Source organism: Strigops habroptila, chromosome 8 (assembly GCF_004027225.2).
Source record: "Strigops habroptila isolate Jane chromosome 8, bStrHab1.2.pri, whole genome shotgun sequence".
Classification (NCBI taxonomy): domain Eukaryota; kingdom Metazoa; phylum Chordata; class Aves; order Psittaciformes; family Psittacidae; genus Strigops; species Strigops habroptila.
Window position 1 is genome coordinate 52161513 of NC_044284.2, and position 26888 is coordinate 52188400.

Below are 26888 nucleotides of genomic sequence, written 5' to 3' on the forward strand. Positions count from 1 at the left end.
TTGACCTCATTTCCTCTGGCTTTTCGGAAGCAACCATGCAATTATCATTCGCTTCGGGTTGACCCTTGGCCGCCTTGTCCCTGGTTGCTGCTGCTCCAAGAGGCTTTCCTGAAATCTCAAGTGCAAAATACTCGCTTATGGCCAAAACCTCTCTTTTTTGAGATAGGAGCTGTGTCTTCAGCACTACGCTGTGCGTCAGGATTTGTCCTTGAGACCACACTTAGCAGGGAGAACATGGAGTTTAAAGTCTGTCACAGCTGAGCTTTGATCAGCACTGGGAGATATTGCAGTGGCTAAAGCTCCCTCTCTTACCAATGCACCCCAGTCTTGTTAATAAATGTATATTTAACAATGTCTGGAGCGTATGAAGTGATAATAACTAAATCAATACCTCCCACATTGATTGTCCAGGATCCCTACAGCGTGACGCACGCAGCGGTGCGGTAATTTTCCAGCTAACTAGCACCCTGATCTACAGCCCTCCTATTGATTGGCCATTGTATCAGGCAGCCTCTGAGTATTATTGCTTATACCTCTATTCAGCCTCCTTTTCTGATTCATTCGTTTATTACTGGACAGGTACGATTATCTCAGAGACTTTCCAAAATTGGCCGATGGGAGTCAGCCATTTAAGCTTCTATAAACAAGCCATTTTCTATCTCCTCTAGTTGTTGCAGTGGCATATTTTTCCTTTTCAAGCTTTGGCAGTTATTGGGGTGGGACTAGGGATGAATATGCCTTTGCTTGGCTATGCTTAAGGAATCAGCTTTTCTCTTTCCTTGCCGAGCTGCGTGCCCTTCAGAGGGCAGATAGCTCCACAGATAGTAAGAGAAGAATTTAGCAAGAGTTGAGGTTCTGCTTGCCACCTGCTTTTGGCAGAAGCCGCACTTGCTGCCTTTATACCTCCACTGCCCTTACTCATGCTGGAAGAAGTGGATTCCAGAAAGTCAAATTCAGCTGCAGCCTTCATCGAGCATCAGCTTGTTGATGGGCCAGACTGGAAGGGAAACAATTTTCTCATTCAAGAGCGATCTTCAAGCTATAAACAAATAATTCTATTTCTTTCTCGGACAAAACTAACACCTTTTAGAACTTTCTTTGAAAACACTAACAACTCTTCCTTGAGGGTGAGAACCCAAGCTGGGATGTGGTAATAATTTATACCAATGAGTAGGAGCAAGTGGGTGTTTCACAGCAGGGAGCACTGTCTGCTACTGAAGCTCTTTCATTTCACTCCAAAGAATATTTATGGATACACAGACTTGAATGCACAGTGTCCCTGTCCCCAGGCAATCCTCACCCACTAGTCTGTCATGGGACATGTGCGTTTCTTTGCCTTTTTTGCAGTTTTAAAATTGTTCCCATTTCATAGCAACTGTCATTTGCAGTGAATCTCCTGATGAAGATCTCTGCTCAGTTAACTCATGCAGAGAGTGTCTGATGCGTACAAAGGCAGGAATGAACTTGGAGGAGCTCTGTAACGCTGGTACTTAACCAGACGCACTCCTGCAGCTGCAGTTTCTTCTGAAGTGTGGTAATTAGAAAATCACTCAAGATCTTTTCAACTAGCTCTGTTTCCAGAGCCTTGGGAGAAGCCAGCAGAGTCACCTCGAGGGAGATACCTCAGGTCCCTCACTGCATGCTGGCAATAAGTGACTAATGAACAAAGGAGTGAGTGTGTGCGTGCAGTAGGAGTGCTGAGACTGCAGCTCGCTTTATTGGTTGTAGTGATTCCACTAGACCCATGTTTTAGCCACCTGTTGATGAATCATCCTCTAAAAAGGTAGAACACGTAGGTGCCGCTGTGGGTTATGCTGTGATTGATGCAGCTCCTGGTGGTGAGGTACTCTGCGGGTTCTTCTGAGCTGAGTCTGCTTGGACAGGCCTGAAGTTCCCTGACTTAAATGGAAATTGCTGGTTTGTTTTTTTGCAAGAATGAAAGCTTTAATGTCAGTGCAATGCTCTAAACCTTTTCTGGGGAATGTTTGAGGGTCCCTCCCTGTCTGCACTGTAGAAATTGGGATTTTGCAGCATGCTGGTGTGACACATCCTTGTCTATATCGCTCCCTGCATCTCATTTGCTAAGCATTGCTGTCTGCCTTTGCTTTTAGGTTGGCAAGTTGCTCTTTTCAGCACCCTTGCAGAACCATGAAAATACACTTGTCTGCCCTCAGCACAGCACCTGTGTGACAAAAGAGATAATGCTGCGCATCAAAAATGACCCTAGGAAATGGGAAAGCAGAGATTGTAAAGCTGCTTTTATAGCCACCCTTTTGGCACAGTGTCCATTGCTTTTAGTTTCTCCTTTTTTTTCAGCATTGGAACCCAAAAAGCTAGGAATTTCTGTAATACAAAAGCATTGTGTTATCTTGTGTAATGAGCTGATTTTGTGTTTTACAAGGTTGATGGCCAGCAAAGACCTGTATTCTCTAAGGGGAAGAGCAGCCCCTGTTTCCTACAGAAAGTTATCTCACCGGCTTCTGAGCAACATGCAGAACTTTGTCCAGAGCATTTGGTCATAAGGAAGCTGGCAACCCCAGCACCGTTGTGTTCTGTCATGATGTGTTTGGAAGTGTTCAATACGACACCTCAAAGAATTCACACTGGGCTTTCCAGAAATTCTTCTGCACCCCAAGTTGGATGTATTAGTTGGAATGTTGCCATTTCCTGTGCAGTACCTGTTATGGGATCCATTTCCCCCCAAACTTAACAATCTTGTGTGTTCAGTGATGCTCACTCTCCATCATCTTTTGCAGAATTACAGAAGACTCGGCAGTGACAACATTTGAAGCGTTAAAGGCTCGTGTCCGTGAGTTAGAAAGGCAGCTTTCCCGTGGGGACCGCTATAAATGTCTCATTTGCATGGTGAGTAGCACTCCACTTGTGGTAATGAATCAGAAATGCCTTGGTATCTTTGCTGAGGAGGGAAAAGGCTTTTCTTCTTTTTTTGGGTGGGGTGGGGGAACTCATCTTTGTCCCTATACACCAATTAGCCTTTTATATGAAGGCGCTAGGTCTTTTTAGCAATGCAAATTTCTGAATGCATTACATTGTTCCGCTGGTATTTGTAGCTGTCCATCTGTATGAGGGGCAGGAAGTCCCAACTTGAGACAACTTCCAGCCTTCTCATAGAGAACTTCCAGATACCAGCGTTCTCTTCCTGCATGTGCAGATTTACATCCATAGGAGAGAGCAGAATCTGTTACCTGAGACTCTCCATGTGATTTGGAAACAGGAATGCTGCCTGAGCACTTAAAAGTTGTCGGTGTCCTGCTTGCTCTGTGGTGATGCTGTGGCTTTCTTAAGGAAGAGCAGCAGCTCCCTCTGATGGTGGGAGCCTGTAAAGCTTCGCATCTCCTGTTGGGTTTTTATCCTGCTGAGAGAAGGAAAAAATTCGGCTTGGTGGAGGGCTCCCTCTGCAACTTCAGCTCGATGCATGGGTGCTCTCTCCCGCAGCTCACAACTTGTAGGTGTGGGAGCACAGTCCCTGTCTCAGGGACAGCAGCTTGCTGCTGATTTCCAGAGGTTTATTCGCAATGATAGGAAATACTCAAGCGAAAGGCTGTCTACTGAAATAGCAGCAGCATTCTTAGGATGCAGTTAAGCTGTTCCTGCCAAATTAAGAGTTGTGATAAGAGTTAATCTTACCCTGTCACTGGTTTTCCTATGATCTGGTGACCTTTCTGATGAGAATGATGGCAAGTGGCCACAGCAACTTCAGATGCTCCTGCAATAACTCTGCTGAGCCAGGTCACAACTTGAGTGGATTATGGCCCTGCAACAGGAGTTCTGGGAAGTCAGAAAAAGGGACTATGGGAGACTTTCTGCCTCTACTACACAGATACTACAAAAATACAAACTTACATATTACACAAGCTTATTTTTTTTTTTTATACAAAATACAAGGCAATGTTACCCACAAAGAAGGACATTGTGATGGGGTTGGGAGCAAAGGATCAGTAGGTCCCTGCTGTAGCAATAACCTCTTTGCTTCTCCTCAGGACTCCTACACAATGCCCCTGACTTCCATTCAGTGCTGGCATGTGCACTGTGAAGAATGCTGGCTGCGGACTCTGGTGAGGCTCTTTGCTACTTTCTTGTTGTCTTACAGGCTTTTTCCTCTCTTCTGGAATGGTAGTTATTTTAAATAACTACAGGGAAAGGTGCTTTTTGCTTTATTTTAAGCAATCTGAGTGCTGTGCATGCAGACTTCCCAACTCTTGCAGTTCAACACCCCGCTCTAGCTTTGACTTAAGTGAGTTTCATTTGAGTCATCATGACCAAAGTGCAGCCCTGCCCCTTGCTTGCTCCTCGGCTGCTGTGGGAACAGCCATTGCTCATGTAAGAGCTCTGTGCCAGGGACAACCTTGTCTTACAGTAGTTTCCTGTGGGGCATCTGCATAGAGAGGTAAAGCTGTGAGAATGGAGGCCAAGTCCACTGAGATTTCATGGAATGGGTAGCTTCTGAGAAACCTCATATTCCCCCTGAAGCAAAGGGAATCATCTTCAGGATAGAGGATATGAAAGGGAGATTTTATGAATATGAATATGTATTTTTCAGATTATTTGAAATAGCACTGTGCAGTTTTCAAGTGTATGCCATTCTGTGTCGAAGACTGGGGACTGCCTTGAACATTGAATAGGTGACCCAGTGCAGTAGTAATTTACACATGTATTAAAGGACATCAGGTTAAAATTTAAGGCGTTATTAAATGAAGTGTTTTCCTTTCCTGTGTTAAAACTGTGGCCTTTATAATCAGCCTGTAACGTCCCCTGTGCAGCTGATTTTCAAGCTTTCATTTTGCTCAGGTTGGGGAGTGGAAAATAGTCAGTTATGCTTTCTACTTCTCCTGTTAGCAAGATGATACAGTGTTGGGTTGCAAAAAAGTGTAAGGGAATGCCACTCCTGAAAACTGTTCCTGTAAGGCATTACAAAATCTACTTTATAGAACACGTTGTGTGCTTGGAATTACGATTAAGCTGATCATACTCCTTTAAATCCTGCCTTTTAAAAGTCTTGTCCAAGAAAAGTTACCAGGATGGTGAAGTGCCTGTGGGCTTGAGTACTAATAGCAACTCAATAACTTGGCCATCCCTTGGGCTGTATTTTATAGCTCTTCAGCTACACCCCGTCACTATTTAGATTATACAAGCTTTTGTAAACATTTTAGCAGTATGTTATAAAAGACACATATGTGGGTACATAGCTGTGAGGTGTTTGGATGAATGTGTGCTCTGCTACCTTTGTTAAGTGAAGAGTAATCTTGTCCTTTAGCGGTGCTACGATAGAGGATAAAACACTAATTTCTTTCTCATTTTCTTTACTCTGAAGTCTTTGTTCTCTTCCCACCAGCCTCGAGTCATCTTCTAAATCTGTGGCACCAATTTCAGGTTGTTACTAGGCTCAGCGGCAACTTAGTTCAACTTCAGTCAGGCCCCTTTGTTTCATGTACCATGGTCATGGCTGCTCATGGGGACAGGGAAACCCCACTCCAGGTGCTCAGGGATTAGCATTTACCCTTGCAAGGGGAGAGCCATCTCCTCTAGAATTCCCTGAGGAAGGTGTGGATGGAGCTGGCTGTGTGCTATCCACACATGGCTCTTCTGCCGACCAGGCAGGCAGGATGGGAATAGTCCAGCAAGACATCATATTAGGACTTGGCACTTGCATAGGGGAAGCAATTAATAAGTGGCTACTCATGTGTTCCCCAGCCCTAGCCTCTCCCTGCAGCCCCCAATTTATTAAAGCAGGCCTTTTCACAAGGCACGCTCGCACTCCCTCTCCCGTCTCAAAAAAAATCTCCCAGCCTGTGTTCGCATGTTTCTAATGTAACCATTAAAATGTAGCCCGAAGACAGCAATAAAAACCCTGGAACGCCTTGGTGCTTTTGTGTCTTGATCAAAGTCAATGTGTGTAATCTCGTTAAGACTGCCCTCCTTCCCCCCTCCTTTTTTTATGAATTTAATGGCATACAGCAGCTGGGCTCAGTGTTTAATGCTCACCAACCTGCATTGTTCTAATTAAGGTATCTCCTTTTATTTCGGGCACAAAAGAGACTCTTGTTTTTTTTAACAAGCGAGGAGCTGTGGGATAGTGTGTGTAATAATCGCTGCTGTTACCTTTCCCTGGGTATAAAGCTGGCTCCCCAGTGGGGGCAGGAGGAGGGAGCCTGCGCGTGCAGCACACATGGAAAGACTTGGCTGGGGAAAAGGGGCAACATTTTTCTTCTGTTGTGCAATAAACAATTTGTTGGAGTTAATAGGAGCTGGGGCGGGTGGGTTGTGTCGGGCTTCCGGCCCCTTTTGAACATTCTGGAGATCTGCCATCCCTGCTGGTGAAAAGTCCCCTTTCTCCTGTGCGCCTGTGGTTTGTGTGCCCAGCCAAGATCTAATATTAAATTAGAGTGTGAGTGTGTCTGAGAGAGAGAGAGAGAGGGAGGACCGTGTATTGAACAAGGCCCTGGAACTGGAGGCTCAGAGTGCCTGGGAGCACTTCTAAACCTCTGCAGGGTATTGAAGACAGGGTGAAATTTGATGTGCACCTCTGTCTATAGACCAGAGGAGGTGAAGTGGCTTTTAAAAGGCTTAAAGTTTAAACATTTTCTAGGATACAATGCTACAAGGATCTGAGCATCTCTAGTATCCCCTGACTTCATTGATGTCTAGGGCACTGATTATGATTGGATCTTTAGAACACTTAGGCTTTCTGAAAATACAATTTTTGGACTTTGGGCTCTTGATGTCCAGTTCCAAATTGTAACTGTTCTGTTGCTAAGGGAGAAGGGAAGATATTTTTAAGCACTGACTCTACAGATGTTTGCTGGGCTGTCTAGCTTTGGTACCATTATACTAGAGCTCAGTGCTTCAAACTGGCTTCAAGTTGTGGGGATGAAACATTCACCAGAGGAGTCTCGATCTCTATCTGCTGTTGGTGTGTTGGATTAACATGAAGGAAAGGCTAGGGTTGCAGGAAGGGGCCCTGGAGATGGCTTAAGAAAACCAAGATCATGGTGCTCTCTGAGTTATCTGGTGCCTCAGTGCCAAGAGGAACTGCTTGGTTAGACAATCCTTCTTAGGGTGGCCATGGGGAAAGGGAGGAACCATCCCTTCACCCAGCATCAGGACGTGATGAGTTGAATGGTTTTCTCTCCTTCCACTTGCTCTGTGAGCAGAACTGTTCTCCCTGAAGGCTGCAGTCCAAGGGCCACAGGTTAAAGATATGATGTACACTGTATACACTGTGGCAGCTCTGTGGTTGTAGGCAAAACAGGAATGGAGACGAGAAGAGGGATACAAGAAGGCGTTCCCAGGAAATCCTATTAGCTGGGTTTGTCTGCTGGTTTTGTATTGCTGTGTCAAACCACACCAATGAGCTTGCCATTCCCTACTTGCTGGTTCTCTGGGGCAGTCAACACAGTGACATTTTTCATTCATCCATCCTGCATGTAGAGATCTAGTTGATATCTTCAGGTTACACAGAAACTGGGATATAAGCCTGGAGTGACTTCCCTGTGATCCCTTTTGGAAATCCCTGAAAACATGTGCAGGTTCTTCGAAGACAGGAGAGGGAATGGTGTTGCAGGAGGGAAGTTAAGCCTGGGCAGCAGGAGGTGGGATTCATTTCCCTGAATGTTAACCCTCCTTGCAGCAGGTATCTATCCTCTGTGGGTTGTTGGGCTGCAGCCCTGAGTCACTGTGCAGTGGGGGATGAATCTCCCTCTGGTAGAGGTTTATCTGCCCCTTCTCCATCCTTCCCCATTAACTGAGAGGGACCTTCAGCTACTAGTGGGTGAGATTCATATTTTCCTTCCCCTGGAAGAGTGCTCTGCCAGCAGAGATTGGCAATCTACTGCAGTGCTTTGCTGGAGAGGTTTGGAGTCTCCATCCTTCGACGTGTGTGAGAACATGTTTGATGTATGTCCATAAGCAGTAATTCAGTTTGAGGTGATCTTGCTGGGGGAATGGGTCAGTGAGTTCTTGACGTCCCTCTGAGCTATAGTTCTGTGATCTCCCAAACCCTGGTATCCTTCCTTACGAAGTAAATAGCATTAAAAGCTAAGTCAGTGATGGAGCTGTTGGTGGGTGCAAGCAGGCAGGGACTGAAAGAGGTTAGGTTTATTTGGGCAGATGCCATTTGCTGAGTTTCCCCCATCACCTGTACTGGATCCAGCATTTCCGGTGTGTATTTGCTGACCCCAGGCTTGTGCTTGCCTGTCTTGGGCCTATTTGAAAATGACGACTGCAAGAGCAGGAAAAAGTCACTTCTAAAAAGCCTTTTTCACAGAGAATATGCTTCCAGGGGATCCATCGATAGATGTGTATGCTCTGCAGTTGACACATTTATATCTTTGGTAGATTACGATGTTCTTAGCCTTGTCGCTTTTTCGGCTATAATAATGTATATCTCGTGCAGGCAGGAGTAGTTTTGTAAGAACAGTGCAGATACAGAGCAATCCTTCTGGGGGATTCCTTAGTACTTCCAGCAATATAGAGACCTGAGTCAGCAGCTCCATTCGAGGATGCAGTGCTTGATCCTTCATGATGTTCCTGTCTGCCATGAGGTTATCCAGTTATTTATTAACATATTTCAGCTTTGGCCTCCCAACAACCTGTGGGGGTGAGCACTACCCTTTGGGGGATCTTTGTGGTAAAGGTTGCTCTCCTGGTTGCTTTAACCTCAAATGACAGTGGTGAATGGCTACTTCTCTGGGAAATTAGCATTTGCAGAGAAGCAGCTGCCACTTCATGTGGAAACATGGGTGGGAGAGGGGGCTGTTGCTCGGTTGGGAATTGGATCTTGGAGTTCCGTTCCTCTCGTGGCAGAAGCTGGCTCTTAGTTTGGGTGCCTCCTGCCACCTTTCAACTTTGATTTTCCTTCCTCTGAAACAGGCAAGCTTTGAGCCTAGGTTTGATGGTAGCACCATGTAGGCAAAGTTCCTCTGTGTGTGTCTCTTTATTCTCTGTGCCTGGTCGCATGTTCTGCTTGGAAATTACCTGTTTTTAGGACCCACAGGACAGCAGGAAGTGCCTAAATCCTTCCTTTTGAGTTTTCTTGTTTTAGCCAATTTATAGCAGACGTCACACCATTTCTTTTTTTTTAAGAGGCGACTTTAAGACAAAATCCTCCAATCCTTCCTGGCACCATCTGAGCCCTAACGACTTCTCAACATCTCAGCTCTCGTTAATGTATTTTTCAAACTACTACCCCAAGTGATTAGCCCGTATTGTGGATCAATCACTTGCCAAATTTTAATTAAGAAAGGAGGAGAAAAAATAAACTCCATCCTGGTTTCCAGCCCCTTTTCTCTGCTTTGTAGCAGCCCTGGAGCAAACTTCTTGCAGCAGAGTTTTATAAACCCCTCAAAACTGGGGTTTATAATGGAAAAGCTGAGGTGGCCTTTACTCTAGCACACGCAGCTATAACACATCAAGGCTTTTCCATGAAGCCATGATGAAAGGAGCAGAAGGACCTGGAAAAAAAAAAGGAAGAAAGAAATGGCCGACAGGTGGGACTTATTATTCCACAGCATTTTTATTTCAAGGGAAAAGTTTAGTAACCCCAGCTGGCAGGTGAGCAGTGGGGGAGCAAACGCTTTTTCATTGTGCCTGTGCCAGCATGTGTGTGTGTACAAGCTTATGTGCCTCTCTACAAGACAGGAGAGCTTAAACGCTAGTGCTAGTAAATGTTGTACACCTACACCGAAAAGTCAGATGTAAGGAACAAGGTTCTAAGCAATTTCAATGTAAAAAGAAATAAAAAAATGAGGACTTAGTTCTCAATTTAACACATATGCTTATGTGCGCAGGGGATGACAGTTTTATTTAAAAAGGAGGAAAAAAGAAAGAAAAAAGAGAAGGCTTCCCCAAGGGTCCAAAGTCATTATTTTTGCTTGAACTGTTTAATACCAAGCATAAGTACTAGGGAGACCCAGAGACCCGAGCCCAGCATGCCACGTGCAGTCAGCCTGCGCAGCATTCGGGCCAGGCTGATGAAGAGCTCTAGGATGCCATTGTTCCCTCCAATGTACCCGGGCTTCAGAGCTCAAGAAGAGCTGCTCTTCCCACGTGCAGGTGAAGCAACATCCACCACTGCCCTAAATCAGTCTGTGATCATGAAGCTTCTGCAGAAAATGGGTCAGGCTACATGTGGTTGGGTTCTGCTTTCTGGCATGGTTCAAAACTTGGCCCTGTCTGCACATGTGCAGCTCTCAGCCTTAGGTGGGACAGTGGATCTCCCTAAAGCCATTAGTATGTGGTGCAGAAAGCAGATCTCCGGGACAGAGATCCCAGAGTCTGGCAGGACAAATCCACCCAGCTTCCCTCTCCCTGTGGTGTGAAGGAATTGCACACCTGGCCTTGCTTTGCCACGAAAGAGAGAGCAAAGCTGCAGTGGTTTAATCAGGTTTGTTCTGCCCTCCTGTGGGCTGAGTGTGGAGGACTTGTGTTTATAGTGAGCACCTGCACAGCCTTTGGAGAGACATGAGCAGAGCAGCTTTCCAGCAGTCTTTCCTTCCAGAATTTCCCACATGGAACTGTCTAATCTGTGTTAGTGAAGTTGCCCTTGCAACAGGCCACATACATGTGCCTGCAGCTGGCTTAGTCCACCTCCAAATCCCAGAAGGGAGCATGAGATGCAAGACAGTGAGACGGCAGCACTGAGGTTTGGTTTTAGAGGAAAATAACTCAAGGGGTTCAGTGCTCCTCCTCACTCACCAGCAGCCAAACATCTCCAACTTCAGCAGAGCTAAAAGTAAATAACTGCTGAAGTGCTGTTCAGCACTGCACAGGAGCGCTGAGGAATAGGGGGCATGGGTTCAAGTGGCAGCAAGCATCCTTTGAGGCATTTGATGAGTCAAGGGACTGGTACTTGCAGAAGGTACCTCTGTCCCTGGTGCAGTGTCCAGGTGAGAGGCTCCAGCTACTTGGTTGGATGCTTTGCTGCCTCTTGCCAGTAAGCTATGCCTGTCTGGGGAAGGAGAGCATGAACGCAGGTGTGTGCAGTAGTCACATCTGGAATGCCTTAAAGTCCCCATGCACACTTACTTCTTGTCAGGGCACACAGGAAGGCTTGCAGGGGCAGCTGCCAGCTGCTGCCTCTTTGACAACATGGTGTGAATTAATTCCTCAGCACCTCCCTGCCACTTCTCCTGGGACCCTCCAGCTATAAAGGTGATATGAAGAGGCTAACCAGATGCAACAGGCACCTCTAAGATCCTGGGGCCTACATGGCAATGCAGGCCTGAGCAGGGACTCAACTGAAACAGGCTGTTCCGTGGCATTTGAATGTGTGTCAGGGCAGCAGCTCAGCCACCAGCAGCAAAGGGTATCAAATGAGAGCCCGATTGCTCAGAAGTCCAGAGCTTGAGGAGCAGCGAGCATACAAAGTCCATGTCTACCAGGAATAATGGGAGCAGGGAGGGGACTGGTTCAAGGCTGGTCTGCAGGGCCTTTTTGGTAGTACTCAGTAGTCCAGAGCAAACATAACTTGCACCTCTTTGGAGCTGCATCCTTATGAATTACTTGCACCCATGTAAATTTTCTGTTCCTGGGATTCTCCCTTCCAGATTCTTCTTAGTCCAAGGAGCTTCCAGGGGAGAAAGCGCCCGTCCTGTCTCTGCGGGTGCTGTCACAGAGCAGACAGGACCTTCTCTAAGGATGCTTGCCTTTTGTGAGCAGCAGTGCTAGGGATGCACCCAAGTGCAGACAGCAGTGCCAAAGCAGTGTGGCAGGTCACAGTCTTGCCCTGCCACTCAGTCCATGTCCTGCAAGCTGCCATGCTCACTGCTGCAGGTATTGAAACAAGTCCTGCTAAGGGAGAACAGCAGCAGCACTGAACTAAGCAGCTTCAGTTCTGCCAGCGAGCCCCTGCAAGCTTGCAGGCTCTCTGACAGCATGCTGCATCCCTGTCAGCTCGCTCATCACACCGAGCACTGGGTGTTAGCTGCTGGAAGGGCCTGTCTGACAGCAGTGAGCAAAACTCGGGGTGCTCGGACACAGCCTGTGCTCAGTTCTGTGCAGAGGGAGGTGGTGTTGATGCTGCGGTCGGTGTTGAAAGCCAGGACATCCCAGTTTCCTGCTGCTGGTGCTGTAGATGGGAGGCTGCCTTGCAGCAGAGCCATCTTTCTGTCATTTTTGCCATCAACTGTCTGTCACATCTGCCAATCTAATGATGACCGGCTTAGGTTGACCCCGATTCTGAGGCTTATTAACACCCTTTTGCTGTCAGGCTCGGTGACAGATGGCACATCAGCCCTTGGTTTATTTCATGTAGTGTTCATGTCAGCCGCCCATTACCTCACCCAGCTCACATCACAGCTTGATGGTTGTAGCTCACCTTGATAGAGCACTCATCTCCACAGCATCTCTGTGACCTGGGGAGTGGGACGGGATGGGGTTTTCTTCATGCCATTAGCTCTGGGGCTTTTGCTGGATGGCCGAGGCAATCCCGTGGTGTGTTACCCTGAAAAGGGATGGTCTAACCCCACCATGCTCCTGTGTGGTCATCCCAGCTGAAAAGTGCACTTGTTCCATCTGGGTTGGGTTTGTGCCTGCTCAGTGAGCTGAACTGGCTCACCGAGGGCTGCAGGGGAGCAAGGGGAACAGAAAGGAGACGATACCCCTGGCAGCCAGCGGTGACAGTGTAGCGGGACAGGGGACTTGGGCTCATCCATCTGCAAAGACTCCTCTCCTGGAGCTGCTGAGTTTGGTGACACATCTTGGCTCTGGGTTTCAGCCTCTGCCCAGCTGCCTTGCGCCAGTGGGATGAGGGGCTTGCAGGGCAGGCAGGAAAGGCATTGGGGCTCCTCCTTCTCCCAGCTTGTGCCTGCTGTTGGGAGGACATGGCCCTCCTGTAGGGGAAGCGGGGTGGCCTGGCTGCTCCTGTGCTGCTCCCCCTGAGATCCCAAGCCAAGGGCAGGGTCATGCAGGTTGTCCTCCTTCACTCTCTCATGCTGTTTGTCTTATGTGCCGGTTGCAGGGTGCCAAGAAGCTCTGTCCCCAGTGCAACACCATCACGTCTCCTGGAGACCTTCGGCGCATCTACTTATGAAGGACCCAGCGGGAGGGCAGGACCCAGCTGCTCGGCTCAGCTCATCACACCAAGGGGGAGAAGAACGACAGCAACAAAAAAAAGACGTTTTAAAATTCAAAGAAGATTAAAAAATAGCAAACAAAGCAGAGACTCCAGACACGGACTCGAGGATACAGGAGCAGTGGGGAGCCTCGGCTCCCTGGGCCCGCATGTTGAGACCTCCTTCAGCACCTGCAGCGGGCAAAACCAAACCCTTTGTTGTGAAGCCCCCTTTTTTAAGTACCAGTATTCCCCATCACCCGTTCCCTGGAGCTGGCTTTGCATCGTGGATGGCTCGTGAGCCCTCCTTTGGACTGTGTTGTTGACCACTCTGCCCCCAGGAGACCTGGGGACAAGGGACCCTTGACAGAAAGATGTTAAATAACCTGTAACTTGTGTTCTTCGTTCAGTTTTGTTCTGTTTTGTTTTTATTTGTTTTGGTTTGGTTTTTGGTTTGGTTCCGTTTTGGTTTTTTGTGGTGTTCTAGTGATAAAAAAAAAAAAGGTTTAAAGGAAAAAAAACCCCACACCCAGGCAGAAATGAAGCACATGTAATATAGATTATATATGTTTACAATGTTGTGTATAAATGGGATAGACTCAAACATTACATACTAATAAGTTTCCCTTTTTTTTTTTCTTTTGGGTTGTATTTTTTTTAAAGAAGAAAAAAAAAATGAGCAGAGAACATTAAACCCATATTTTTCTTGGTTCAGCAAAGTTTTGGCATTAAAGTCATTAGTTTAAAAAAAGTATATATATACATATATATAATATAAATGGTTTAATGTTCTGTGGTGTATATTTCCTCATTCAGATATGAAGTTAACAGCTTTTAGTAATGGCTGTAGCGTTGCCCATAACTTACAGAACTTATGGGGAGTAGAGGAGGTGGATTTTTGTCATTAGTTGTAGCTAATGGGGCTATTTATAATAGAATCGTTATCCCCGGAAAGACATGGCTTTTAACTCCTCGCCGGGGGACCGGGCAGGGCGGGGGGATCTGGCTCAGCCCCCTTTGCCTTTCCCAGCTGGAGAAGGAGCAAACAGTGCGGAGCTGGAGCCCCCCGTGCCTCCTCTAAGGCCACAGCCCCTGCTCCTGCCCCTGCCCTGGCTTTGCTTTGCTGCTCCCGGTGCCGAGGCAGGATGCTGGGAAGCGGTGGGCACGGGGAGGGATGGCAGGGTCTGAGCGATGGTTCTGCTGGTGGCTTGGCTCGGAGAGGCTCGGCCGGTTCCCTCGGTGCCCCGGCAGCCAGTGCTGCAGAGCCAGCCCCGGGCTTCTCACAGGTCTCTCCTCCTGCAGCCTGTGCTTTGCAAAGGGGGTTTTGGCACTAAGGTGAGAGCCAGCCCTGCCTCATCCCCAGGGCTTGCCAGCTGAGATGCTTCCAGCTGGAGCCAGAGGTTCCCTGCAGCCCCAGGTTCTTCCACACGGTCCTTCATGCTTGTCCCTGTGTCCTGTATCCTCAGCCTTAACCAAAGCTGCCATCTGGCCTGTTGTTTTGTTGTTTTTTCTTTTATTTCCAGGACCCAAGAAGCAGATACTGATCCATTTCTCAAGGCGAATGCGTGCCCTGTGTGCTGACTGCTCCCAGCCCTGGCTCCCCGGGCAGTCGCAGGGTGCCCGCTCCCCAAAGCCAGAAGACAGGGAGATGGAGAAGCTCATCTCCCACACTCCCACTGGGTCTTTCCAAGCAGATCCCACCTGGCAGCACAACGTGGCTGGGGCATTTTAAGCAGTCTGGAGCCAGCAGTGGATGAGGGGTTTGGAGCTGGGCACTGCTGGGCTGATGGGGTATTTCCAGAGAGGGAAGGGCTGCGGAGGCAGGATGCCTGCAGTGATGGTCCCATCGTCACTTCTCTGCCCTGAGCTTGGTGCTGTTGTGCAGAGAACAACTGCTGACCTTGGCATCTCCCAAGTGATTCCAGAAGGATCCCACTGCACCCAAACCAAATCGAAGGAGCTGTATTTATAAACATCTCAGCAAAAGGCAGCAATTCCCAATTGAGATGCATTTCCTGGGTGTCCAAGCTCATAGCAGCATGGTGGCCTCTGAGACCAGAGCTGCAGCCTCCCCTGCTCAGGGGCACATCCCTGTGGAGCACCCGGGGCCAGAGGAAGCCAGGGCACCCCCATAGGGTCCTGCCTCCCCATGGGCAGGGGAAGGGGCTGGCACGGGTGGGTAACCCTCTGTCCAGCAGCACTGGGGATGGGGAAGGGCAGGCACAGAGAACTCGAGTCTGGGTTTGTAAAGGTAGGGGGGAAACTTAAGGGGGGGGATATGGCAGGGCTGTTAGTGCTGGATTTGAGAGGGTGCAGTGGGTTTGAGAGGCAGGACACCCCATCCCAACTCTTCCATGGACATAGGCCCCGGGAGGGAGCCAGCTTTCCCAGCGGGTCTTGTGGACCAGCCGTGTGCTCGATGTACGTATGTGTAAAACCACATGTAACTAGTCATTGGTTCTTTGTTTTGGGGGTTCTATTTTTGTTGGCTTCTTTGTTTTCATTGTAAAGCCATCCCCTGTTTTCAAGGGGGGGCTGCAGAGGGAAGGCTGGGGAGAGAGGTTTGTCACAGGCATCCGCCGCTTCCCCTCTTCTGTAATGAGTTTAAATGATTTAAAAAAGAAATATTGGAGTTACCTATCTTTGCCCAAAGAATCCCAGTTGCACAAAGCGATATTCCGGTGTGTCGATGATTGTGTGTCAGTGTATATTATACAAAAAGGTACTTGTCACTCCCGTTTGTAAACTACATTTGACATTAATTAAACAAGTATAAATCTTCTCGGGCGCTTTCTGTGTTTCCCTTTGCAGGCGAGAGGCAGCGGAGGAGACACAAACCAGCCCCCTCCACAAGCCCTGGATGTGGGTAATGTCCCAAAGGGGAGCCTCAGTCCTATTTGGGATGCAGGAACAGATGCAGGGGCAGAACCCCCTCCAGACCCCACCATGGATGGTGTCCCCCAGCTCGTCCCCCCTCGTAGAGCCAGGAGGGCAGGGTGAAGGGCACACCTCAGGGGACACCCCCGTAATGAAGTCTCATCAGCTGCATTAGTTGGGGGCCGGAGACGCCCAGCCCCAACAGATCTATACGTCCTGCATTAGGGGCCACCACCGCAGTATAGGGTTACCCCCAACAACAGGCACTGGGAGGCTGCAGGGACGGGGCTGGCGCCGACGCTTTTGGTTTACAAACATTTAGCAGACGGGTCGATGGGGTGTTTTGAACCCCCTTCCCATGGCTGCATCCCTGGGGATGGGGTGCTGGGAGTCCCCTGGAGTGGGATATCAGGGACCTCTTCCCATCTGCAGTGGGAAGGATGGGAAAAGGGGTGGATTTGGCTGCTGCTTTGGCTGGCTGGGAGGAAGCAGAGCATCTCAGCCCATGGGAGGCCGGAGGGCAGGGTGAGGGGCAGGAACTCACCCTCCTCCCCTCCACCCGGCCCGCAGCAGGCTGCTAATATTTTATTTAGAATATCTTTAGGAAGCGGAGGCCCGTGATGTATCGGAGGTATTGAGAAAATGCTAATGTGTAATAGCGTGTGTCAGGGGCCTCGTTCATCACCCGGCGCCGCCTTCTGGGGGATCCATATCTAATTAACAGTAATGAATGAGGGAGCCCACCTAATGACAGCCCGCCAGTTTGTTATGGAAATGAGGCAATCCCATTAGGCAAAACACTTAATTAAACAAACTGCTCCGAGTGGAGGCCGGAGCAGGATGGGCACAGGCCCTTTGGGGGAACTGGGGGGGCCGAGGTATCCAGCCCCCCATATGCCAGGTGGGGGGTGCACAGAGGCTTCTACAGCCCCATAGGGCTGGGTGCCCATGGTTATCCCCAGCAGCAGCAGGCTTGGGGAGCTGAGGGGGACCCTCTGGTGGGGGTCTCAGCTGGGGAGGTGGCAGCAGGGAGGTTTGCATCCCCCCCCGTCTCTCTGCACATCGATGGGCACAGAGACGGCAGAGGCCAAACACAGATTTCCAATCGCACGTGTGTACTTGGCTCCTGCTCTATTGACACTGAAGCAAGAAGGGCTCAAGGTTAATTCCTTATCAATACCCTATTGTCAGCTCATTCATCACCCAGGGAGGGCAGGAGCTGCCCAAGCTCTCCCTGCTCCAGCCCCCATGGGTTTGGGAGGGTGGGTGACCAAGGATGTCGTGATGCTGTGCACACCGCTGCCCGCCCCAGCCTGGTCTGGGCAGCCCATCTCTGGCCAGCGGTGCTGGGGTGAGCTTCCAGCCATGTAAGGATATAGAGATGAGGGGTTGTGGGCTCAAGTTCAAAGGCAAGGGGATGGTGGGATACTGTGCAGGCAGAGTGAGCCCCTGCCCTGGCCTGGGCGCAGGAGCTGTGCATAGAGGGTGCATTGGGGGGTTCAGATAGTGGCTGTGGCCCCCATTTCATAGAATCATAGAATCGTAAGGGTTAGAAAGGACCTTAAGATCATCTAGTTCCAACCCCCCTGCCATGGGCAGGGACACCTTGCCCTAAACCATGTGGTCCAAGGCTCTGTCCAACCTGGCCTTGAACACCGCCAGGGATGGAGCATCCACAACCTCCCTGGGCAACCCATTCCAGTGCCTCACCACCCTCACTGTAAAGAACTTCTTCCTTATATCTAATCTAAACTTCAACTGTTTAAGTTTGAACCCATTACCCATTTGTGCTATTGTGTTTCCTAACTGCTTCCTAAGCCCCCAGCCCTGTGTGCTGTGGGTCCTACCAGCCTTTCTAGAGAACAGTGTTAAGCTCAGCTCCCTCTCCAGGGCTTGGCGGCTATAGGGGACCCAAGGGAGCTCCATAGTCCTGGTTTGTGGGGTTTCCAGGAGTTGGACCATGGACCACAATATTGCACAGATTTGCTTAGAAGAGTAGCCAGCCCTCTCTGTGCGATGGAATGGGAAGGTGGAACTGACTTCCTGATGCCGGTAGGGCAGTAAAGCTATTCCTGCCATTAGAATTTCAGTTTTAATGTTTAGTTGAAGCTAAGAAGCAGGATCTAGTACGGCTTCCTGGGGCACGCAGCTCCAGGGCCTGATGCTGTTCTGTATTAACTCACCATTTCCACTTCTTGCCATCAGAGTTTGTTCTTGCTGGTCTTTTTCCTTGCCTCAAGAGGGGACTGTTTTGCAGGAGATGCTCTTGGGCACGTACACAGGTTGGGGTCTTCTGCAGGATCTGCTCTGCTGGTCTCCTCAAGTGGGAATCTCCCCACGCAGGAACAAGGGGGGCTGCTGCCACCTCGTGGAATGCCACTCTGCCCCGATCAAACACCCCACACATCAGTCTGAGGGCTGCCATGGCCACCCTGCACCAACCTCCACCATCCATGGGTGATGGAGATCGACCTCCCTCTCCCCCCTTCTCTTTCTGGGAAGCAGCACATGGAGCTGGGTTGCTCGGGTCCATTCAGGCCATTCACACTTCTCCACCAGTGGCAGAGCTTTGCCCATACATAGAATCATAGAATCATAGAATCGTAAGGGTTGGAAAGGACCTTAAGATCATCTAGTTCCAACCCCCCTGCCATGGGCAGGGACACCTTGCCCTAAACCATGTGGCTCAAGGCTCTGTCCAACCTGGCCTTGAACACCGCCAGGGATGGAGCATCCACAACCTCCCTGGGCAACCCATTCCAGTGCTTCACCACCCTCACTGTAAAGAACTTCTTCCTTATATCTAATCTAAACTTCCTCTGTTTAAGTTTGAACCCATTACCCCTTGTCCTACCACTACAGTCCCTAAGGAAGAGTCCCTCCCCAGCATCCTTGTAGACCCCCTTCAGATACTGGAAGGCTGCTATGAGGTCACCACGCAGCCTTCTCTTCTCCAGGCTGAACAGCCCCAACTTTCTCAGCCTGTCTTCATATGGGAGGTGCTCCAGCCCTCTTATCATCCTCGTGGCCCTCCTCTGGACTCGCTCCAACAGCTCCATGTCCTTTTTATGTTGAGGACACCAGAACTGTACGCAGTACTCCAAGTGAGGTCTCACAAGAGCAGAGTAGAGGGGCAGGATCACCTCCTTCGACCTGCTGGCCACGCTTCTTTTGATGCAGCCCAGGATACGGTTGGCTTTCTGGGCTGCAAGTGCACACTGCCGGCTCATGTTAAGCTTCTCGTCAACCAACACCCCCAAGTCCTTTTCTGCAGGGCTGCTCTGAATCTCTTCTCTGCCTAGCCTGTAGCAGTGCCTGGGGTTGCCCGGACCCAGGTGTAGGACCTTGCACTTGGCTTGGTTAAACTTCATAAGGTTGGCATCGGCCCACCTCACAAGCGTGTCAAGGTCCCTCTGGATGGCATCCCTTCCCTCCAGCATATCAACCGAACCACACAGCTTGGTGTCATCGGCAAACTTGCTGAGGGCGCACTCAATCCCACTGTCCATGTCACCGACAAAGATGTTGAACAGGACCGGTCCCAACACCGATCCCTGAGGGACACCACTCGTTACAGGTTTCCAACTGGACATCGAGCCATTTACCACAACTCTTTGCGTGCGGCCATCGAGCCAGTTTTTTATCCACCGAGTGGTCCATCTATCAAATTGATGTCTCTCCAATTTAGAGACAAGGATGTCATGTGGGACAGTGTCGAATGCTTTGCACAAGTCCAGGTAGATGACATCAACTGCTCTGCCGCTGTCCATCAGTTCCGTGGCTCCATCATAGAAGGCCATCTGCGACATCCCAATACAGACAAAGATGGCACCTCAGCCCGGTCACAGTTTGCTGCCCCAACACACAAAAGGCAACAGCAGACTTGTTTTAAAACAACACCTTTATTAGGCACAGGTCAGTCTTTGCTCAGGGGCCTGTTTTGAATTAGTTGTGCTGCAAGATGCTCCCTCCTGCTCCAAAACGTGACCCCTGGCTGGGCTGGATCATGCCCCTGGTCTGCACCAGTCCCCACTGCAGCCTCTCCCACTGCTGTGGGGCACGCTGGCTGCAAGGGCACCCTCCAGCAGCGATCACTGGTGCCATATCCCACTCCCATCCCGCAAGGCAAGCCCAGGGATGCTGCATTTTCCCTCCCCAAGACCACATCTGAAATACCCTCCCACAGCTCCTGTCAGATATTTACTTGGATTTGCCAAGATATCCCAACCTTTGGCTTTCAGCGTTCAGGCTGAAGCTCTTTAGGAACTCGGGCTGCACCAAACCGTGACAGTTTAGCAAGGATTAAGCATTTGAGGCTGGATTTTTTGAATCCAGTAGTGCTTGGATCAGTTCTTGGCCATGTGCCTTCAGGCTCCAACTTATTAACCTTCTGTTTTAAATAAAAAGCAACAGAAATAAAGAGGGCAGAAAGGGGAGGGTGAGCATACGTACTGCATAGGAAGGAAGGTGGTGATATATCAGACAGACAGTACGTTTAACACACTGCTCATAATCATCATTAAAACTTGCTGGGACACAGAAAACGAAACCTACCCAGAAGAGTGGTGCTGATGGTGCCTCTGTAAATCACTGACTTGCTCCAGAAACCCCTGCTCTTAGAGAGGTGTGTACAGTGACCAGCCCTGATCTCAAGGCAGTTTTGCAGCAGTGGAAATGCCCATGAGCAAGTTCCTGCCTGTGAAGCCCAGGGCCCTTCCAACTGCAGAGCTCCAGCACCCGCTCCCTGCCTGCTGCCAGGGGAAGTGGGGAGCTGGAGCAGAGCTGGGCTGAATTAAGGAAGCAGCAATCCCATGGTGGGGAGGTGAAGGTGGGGATGGAAGGTGGAGCTGAAACCAGCGAGGCTCTTCCCAGAGGGAACCTCACCATCCTGTTGCAGAGAGGCAGAGGGTTTAGCTCCGGCTCCTGCCAGCCATGCTCTGCAACAGCCCAAGTCCTTAAACAGGAGAAGTTCCAACACCCAGAGCAATAAACAGGAACAGCAGATTCCCAGCCCAGCACAACTGTATTAATCCAGAGGCGAATGTTATGGAGTGTTTAACTGTTCTGTAAATACCGAACCCATAGAAACCAGCATGAGGGCAAGTGCTACTCAAATAACCTTTTACCACCTCCGCTCCCTAAGAGCTCTCGCAGTGCCGCAAACAGGCTGGATGCTTAACAGACACAGCGCAGATCCTGGGAAGGCAGGCAGAGCACAGCTCAGCAGCTACAGCACGGACAGCACAAACCAGGGGCCTGCTTTAGAAAGCTGGGAGATCTCTGATGAGCTTTCTGGGTATAGGGGACCGTGCCTGGATTTTACAGGCCCAAACTCGAGGGAGTTTGGAGAAGCAGCAGGCTGGATTATTTTACCCAGGGTAACCACAGCTCATCTTCACAGTGGCACCTGAAACTGGGATCACACCTACAGAAGACAACCCTGAGCAACAAGGACTCCTGTGCTTGGAGCCAGTTCTTGCTTTAAAAAAAACCTGAAGATAAACCAAGCCATCAACACCTTTTCAGTTAATTATCACCTACACACCCCAGTACATCCTTTACAGCCATGCCCAACATGGGGTTACTCTTTGCTTTACATAAGTGCTGCCACACTAGCCTGCTAAAAACAGCGGTGCTGGCTGCTGAGCACAACCCACCCTGTGCTTCCACAGAGACCTCCATCTCTGCATTTCGATTCAGAACAGCAAATGCTTTATAATTGTAGGTGACAGCACCCCAAGGGTGGGCAAGACAAGCACAGCAGCCCACAGGCAGCAAACCGCCATAAAAATCCTCATACTTTTTATGTTCCTACTTCTCAAGGGCAGTTCCTTGCTCAAACAAGCCCGTATCACAGCCCTCCGCAGCCTGTTCCTGGCAATCTTGGACTGGGAATTTAAAGTTGGCTAATCCTGTCCACCACAAGGTTAATTAACTGGCAATGGTGTGACAGGACGTAAACAAACATATTAGCAGGTTCTCCTCTGTCTTTAACCCTGCTTCTCCCACAAAGAAACAACAAACCCCAAAACCAAACACGGCTGAAGTGCAGTGCAATGAGCTACTTTTTCACTAGATGGAAAGAATTCATTTCTTGTATTACTGGTACATGCTGCACGGGCAGCAAAGACTGATCATCTGAAGAGAACATTATGGGGAAAAACATTGAATGTCATGGTCATTTGTGGGCTGGAAGTGACTTAAGAAACAGCAGCATAAATCATTACTCCAAGAGACAGTTTCATTTCTCTGTGTAGTTCCACCTTGCTGTGTATGAGGTCTTTTGGGTTGCAGCTGTGCCAGTTTCCCTGCATTTCCCAATGCACAATATGGGCTGCTCAAAGACCAACAATAACAAATGAGCAGTTTTCCTACGAAATAAAACTACTCAGGAGAACACACAAAAGACTGGAAGGAAGAGAAACAAACACGAGACATTCAAAAAGGTTAACTTCAATGTTTTGGTTGAAGAACACGAAAGTTACCACAAACATCTGAGCTCTCAACAAGGATCAAAGCTTTGACTGCTCTATCTCAGCTATTTAGTGGAACCAGATGACAGTATGGTCACACTGCCTTGCACACACCTTCTCCAGGTCTTACACTTGGTTTCTGGGCCTGATCTCCAGCAAGGAGTATAATAAGAGATGAGATGCACCAAGAGGAAAGTCCTGCAGAGCTGTTTCTGTTTGCTCACTGTGAGATAAAAGAAATGGCTCAGAAGAAAAAAAACAGCAAAAGACATGTAAAATCAGCACAAGGCAACAGAACATGCATATTGAACATGAGTGACAAGGAGACAACATGAAAGCAGAGAACAATAGGAGACAGGAAGAAACAAGTAACAACCTGTGTGAAATTCTGGCCTGTGACACCCAGGTGTCATCATCAAAGCACATCAACATCAACCATCCTAGGATTTCACCTTCAGTACTTTAAATTAATCCTTATCTACCTTCTGCTATAACACGGAGGCTTTCAAACTTGTATATGGTGGAGAGAAAAAACCAACCCAAACAGCTAATAAGTCTCAACCTTCCTCCCTTCAAACACATAAAGGCAAAGGGGGTGAAGTTTCCCATATCAACTGAGCAAAGAGGCAAACACTGGTGCTCATTACAGCTCTATTGAGGTGAGCCCTCAAGACAGTCAGACAGGAAAGTCGTACAGAGGCTGCTGTAATAGGTGGGATATGCCCGCATGTGGCTAACATGAGCTGAATACGCAAAGTCCACAGCTTTCACGGAGACACCAAGCTGCTGCCGGGCATCAGCCATGTCCTTCACTTCGCTGGCCTTGATGATGGCATCGGCTTCGGAATAGAGGTAAAGCTCAGGCCACCGTGAGGGTGCTTTCAGCAGGAAGTCATAGTGGCTCTTGTGGATGAAGCGGGTCAATGGGTACAGGAAGATCCGCAGCACAGCAGCTGCGGTAGCAAAAGTAAATAAGAGGAAATACTTGAGCAGCACATTCTTGGACACCAAGACAGTTGCAAAGGCACGAAGGGCTCCTTTCAGGTTTCTTCTGCCAGGGGCACTATCAAAAATGGTGCCTGCTACTTTGAGGTCTTTAAATGGCTTGTGAGAGTGGAGCATCTCCAAGATGTAGCGGTACAGCATGACACCACCATTGCTGAAAACATGGAAAAGAATGGGTCTGTTCTCAATGCTGTAGTCAAAGAGTAGCTCCAGGAGTCGCTTGGCTGGGGCCTGGAGGGATCTGATGCCACAGGTCTCAGAGAAGAATATCATCCTCCATGGAGCCGTGTAGCGTATGACAGTGCACCCCTGAGGGGAACAGAAAGAGACCCCACACACATTTAGGCTGTGCTGTAAACTACATGGAGTAGGTAAGCATCAACACAAAGAACAACAAGATTTGGGGCAGGTTTCCAACAGAAACCACAGGTCCAGAAGAAAGTCTTTAGTATCTGTAGCAATGCACCAATATGAATAGGATTATAATAATCATAACAGCACACAGTATTATGAAAAGGTTTCTGCGGTACCAGAGGCCTGGATTTGATGATGTTTTAAATCCTTTCAGATCTTGTGCTAACTGGCACAGCACCTGTGGACATTGCCACTCAAGCTTTTACAAGTGTTAGTCTTCACCCAGGAAGAGAAAACCATCTCTCTGATTCACAAACCATAAGTATCAGCCATTTGGGTAAGAGGGGCCTGCTCTGGTACACATCTAGTTGGTGCCATCGAAACAAACGCAAGAAGGGGGAGGAAATTCTTCCTGTCTTTGGGTAGTACTTGTTTGCAGCTGTCTCTAAGACTCACCCACAATCAACACTGACATGATTTTTGTAAGCCTTTCTGAAGTGCTCCAGCTGTACAAATGAAGAGCAGTGGTTCAGAGATTCAACTGCCTTTACAGTTAAGGCCTTACATTTAGGTGTAGATTGGGAAACAGGATCTTGGAGGAGTTTCTAAATAGAGCAGATGGAACTACATTTATAAATGCTTTAGATCTTTTCTATCACCTAAACTCACTGACCTTACACACTGACAAACACAAGGCAAAGCCACCACGTCAGCCCTCTGGCCCAGAGCTCCACAGGCAGTGAACAAGGAAGAAGGGGATATCAAGTTCTTAAATCAAAATCTTCTATACAGTCTTATCGTGGTTGCAGCCACTTCATTATTAGGGAGCTAAGAAAGCCCTTTCTCTCCTTTCCCATTCCTGTCATCTTTCTGACAGAAAAGTATTTTTTAAAGTTATGCTGCCATGTAACACGCTCCTCATCTGCTCAGCACCATTTCTTAGTCACAACACTCACTTCACAATTAATTCTTCACTAGAACAAGCCAATTAACGACTCTTGCACTAGATTACATATTAGCAATAATCTTGTTAATGTACAAACTTTACCACCTATAGCTGAAACAGATCTGGATAAATACTAGATCTACAAGCTGGGGTCATTCCAGTAAAATATAGTATTAGAAAATATCATAACTTAGGGAACTAGCAATTAGACAGACCTCTCTAGCTCAAACACAAGGAGCTCCCAATGAGCAGGTATGATTATTATAGGATGCCTGTTTCACAGACAGGATGAATTTGGATTACAATATTTAGATGAATCACCTTCACAGGCAGGAAAAGCCAAACAAATGACAGATGCTGATGGGCTCTGTCAATCCTCAGCCTGGCCTCACCAAGTCTGTGCTGTGACTTATTAGCAAGCCATAAACCCATAATCTTTCCCCACATGTTTACCTGTTTGGAAAGCTAACATAGTTCACATCATTCCTGAATAACTTTAAAAGTCTCAAAATACTCCAGTGATTCACACAAGTTTCTCTAAGGAGGTAATTTTATCTCAGCTGCACACACAAAGATGACATCAGCCACTGTTACATAGCGCTGCCTGGGCTCCAAGAGACAAGAAGCTTCCAATGACAACAGAACTCGCCACTCGCTCCCAGTGACTCTTCAGACTAAGGGAGGCTTTAGAGCGATTTTACCAATGTGCACAAAAAGAGGCAGTTTCTCAGAGAGCTGCATGACAGTGTCACAAAAATATGGATCACCTACTCACCTTCTGACTGTAGATTGCGCTGTATTTGGCCAGGTGCCTGTCCTGGCAGCCTGCCCAACCCAGGAGGATCACCACAGGTTGACCATCTGCACATCCTCTCTCTGTACTGCTTTCTGAAACAAATCACAAGATTTCAAATAACTGTCCTCCAGAATCAGAACTTACGGCAACGTGCTTGCTTCATGCAGTTCAAAGGTAACAGTGAACTGGGTATCAGCTTAATTTCTCAGTCAGTTATGAACGCTGCCCCATCCCAGTTCCACCACACGGACACGCAGCACAGTTTCAATCCCTGCAGCTTCCCAAAGCTCTCCACTGACGGATAACCACCAGCGTGCAGATCACCGCGGGGGGCAGAGACCCCTCCTCACACCTCCCAGGAGCTGGGGAGCCATCAGACACCACTTCGGGGGGGAATGTGCCCCGCACTGCCCCCCACAACCAACCAGACACCTGCTACACAAGTGCCTCCACGGCTCCCACCCCTGACGGATCCCCCAGGTCCCATCCCCAACGTCCACCCTCAGGAGCCCCGGTCCCCCCCTCCACCCTCAGGGGACCCCCAGGCTCAATCCCCGCCTCTCCACCCTCAAGGGTCCCCCCTGCCCTCCTGTCATTGGGGTCCCCCTGGCCCACCCGCCTCCCCTTTGCCCCTCGGAGCCCCTCCCATGCCCGCACCACAGCCGTCGCCCGGCGCCAGCTCCACCACCGCGTCCTCCATCCCGCGGGCGCCCATGTCCGCAAGCTCCTACCTCACCCCCCACCGCCGCTTCCGTTGTCCCCACAGGAAGCTCCGCCCCCCGCCCCGCCCCGCAGCCAATGGGAAGGCGAAGCGCCCACCCCGCCCCACTCTCCGCCCCGTCCCCCCCCTCCCCGCCTCACACTTCCTTAGCAACGCGCCCTTAGCGCCCAGGCCGGGCGCCCCGCCCACCGTGGTGGAAAAGAGCCCTCCCATTGGGCCGGAAGGGGTAAAAGCGGGCCGTGATTGGCTCGGCTGAGGTGTCAGTTATTCCGCGGGGTATCCGCCCCCTCGGGGAAGGTGAGAGGGAGTGAGGGGCTGAGGCGGCGCCGGGGCTGTAGGGCCGGGGCGGGTGGCGATGAGGGTGATTGTAGGGCCGGGAGAGCGGGACACGGTCAGGAGAGCTGGGGGGTAGGTTGGGAGTGGGGGCTTGAGGGGGTTGTTGGTCCTGAGGTGGGCGTTTGGGTCTGGGGGGGGGGCCGGGGACAGGGAGCGTGTGAGGGACTGGAGGGCCTGAGGTGGGGTTTGGGGTGCAGTTGGGCTGGATCGGGTTTGGGGTGGGGAATGTTGAGGCTGCAGTGGATGAGGGCAGGTAGGGGCTGGGATGGATGCAGGGGGTGAGGGGAGGGCTTAGGTTTGGGGTGGTGGCT

The 26888-nt window shown here is 49.5% G+C and overlaps 2 protein-coding genes across 4 annotated transcripts in view; one reads left to right on the forward strand and one right to left on the reverse strand.

Moving 5' to 3' along the window:
- Positions 1-15851, forward strand: part of RNF220 (ring finger protein 220) — a 219281-nt gene extending 203430 nt beyond the window's left edge. For all 3 annotated transcript variants that reach the window (XM_030494518.1, XM_030494519.1, XM_030494520.1), the window contains 3 exons: positions 2757-2865; positions 4002-4076; positions 12977-15851. In XM_030494518.1, coding sequence (XP_030350378.1) covers positions 2757-2865; positions 4002-4076; positions 12977-13048 — 256 coding nt within the window. In that variant the 3' untranslated portion in view covers positions 13049-15851. The remainder of the gene's footprint in view (positions 1-2756; positions 2866-4001; positions 4077-12976) is intronic.
- Positions 15852-19832: 3981 nt separating this feature from the next.
- Positions 19833-26268, reverse strand: TMEM53 (transmembrane protein 53). Its single transcript, XM_030494537.1, has 3 exons — positions 26178-26268; positions 25500-25612; positions 19833-23733 (listed from the first exon to the last, which is right to left on the reverse strand). Exons 1-3 carry the CDS (start codon positions 26233-26235, stop codon positions 23071-23073), a joined length of 834 nt encoding a protein of 277 aa, XP_030350397.1. The 5' UTR covers positions 26236-26268; the 3' UTR covers positions 19833-23070.
- Positions 26269-26888: the final 620 nt, after the last annotated feature.

Bases quoted from the DNA above. Each gene is read 5' to 3' on its own strand.
- TMEM53 (XM_030494537.1), bottom strand. From the start codon at position 26,235: ATGGGCGCCCGCGGGATGGAGGACGCGGTGGTGGAGCTGGCGCCGGGC. The intron at 25,613-26,177 runs GTGCGGGCATGG...GATTTGTTTCAG, and splicing joins GGCGCCGGGCGACGGCTGTG to AAAGCAGTACAGAGAGAGGA. The intron at 23,734-25,499 runs GTGAGTAGGTGA...TGTTCCCCTCAG, and splicing joins GCGCAATCTACAGTCAGAAG to GGGTGCACTGTCATACGCTA.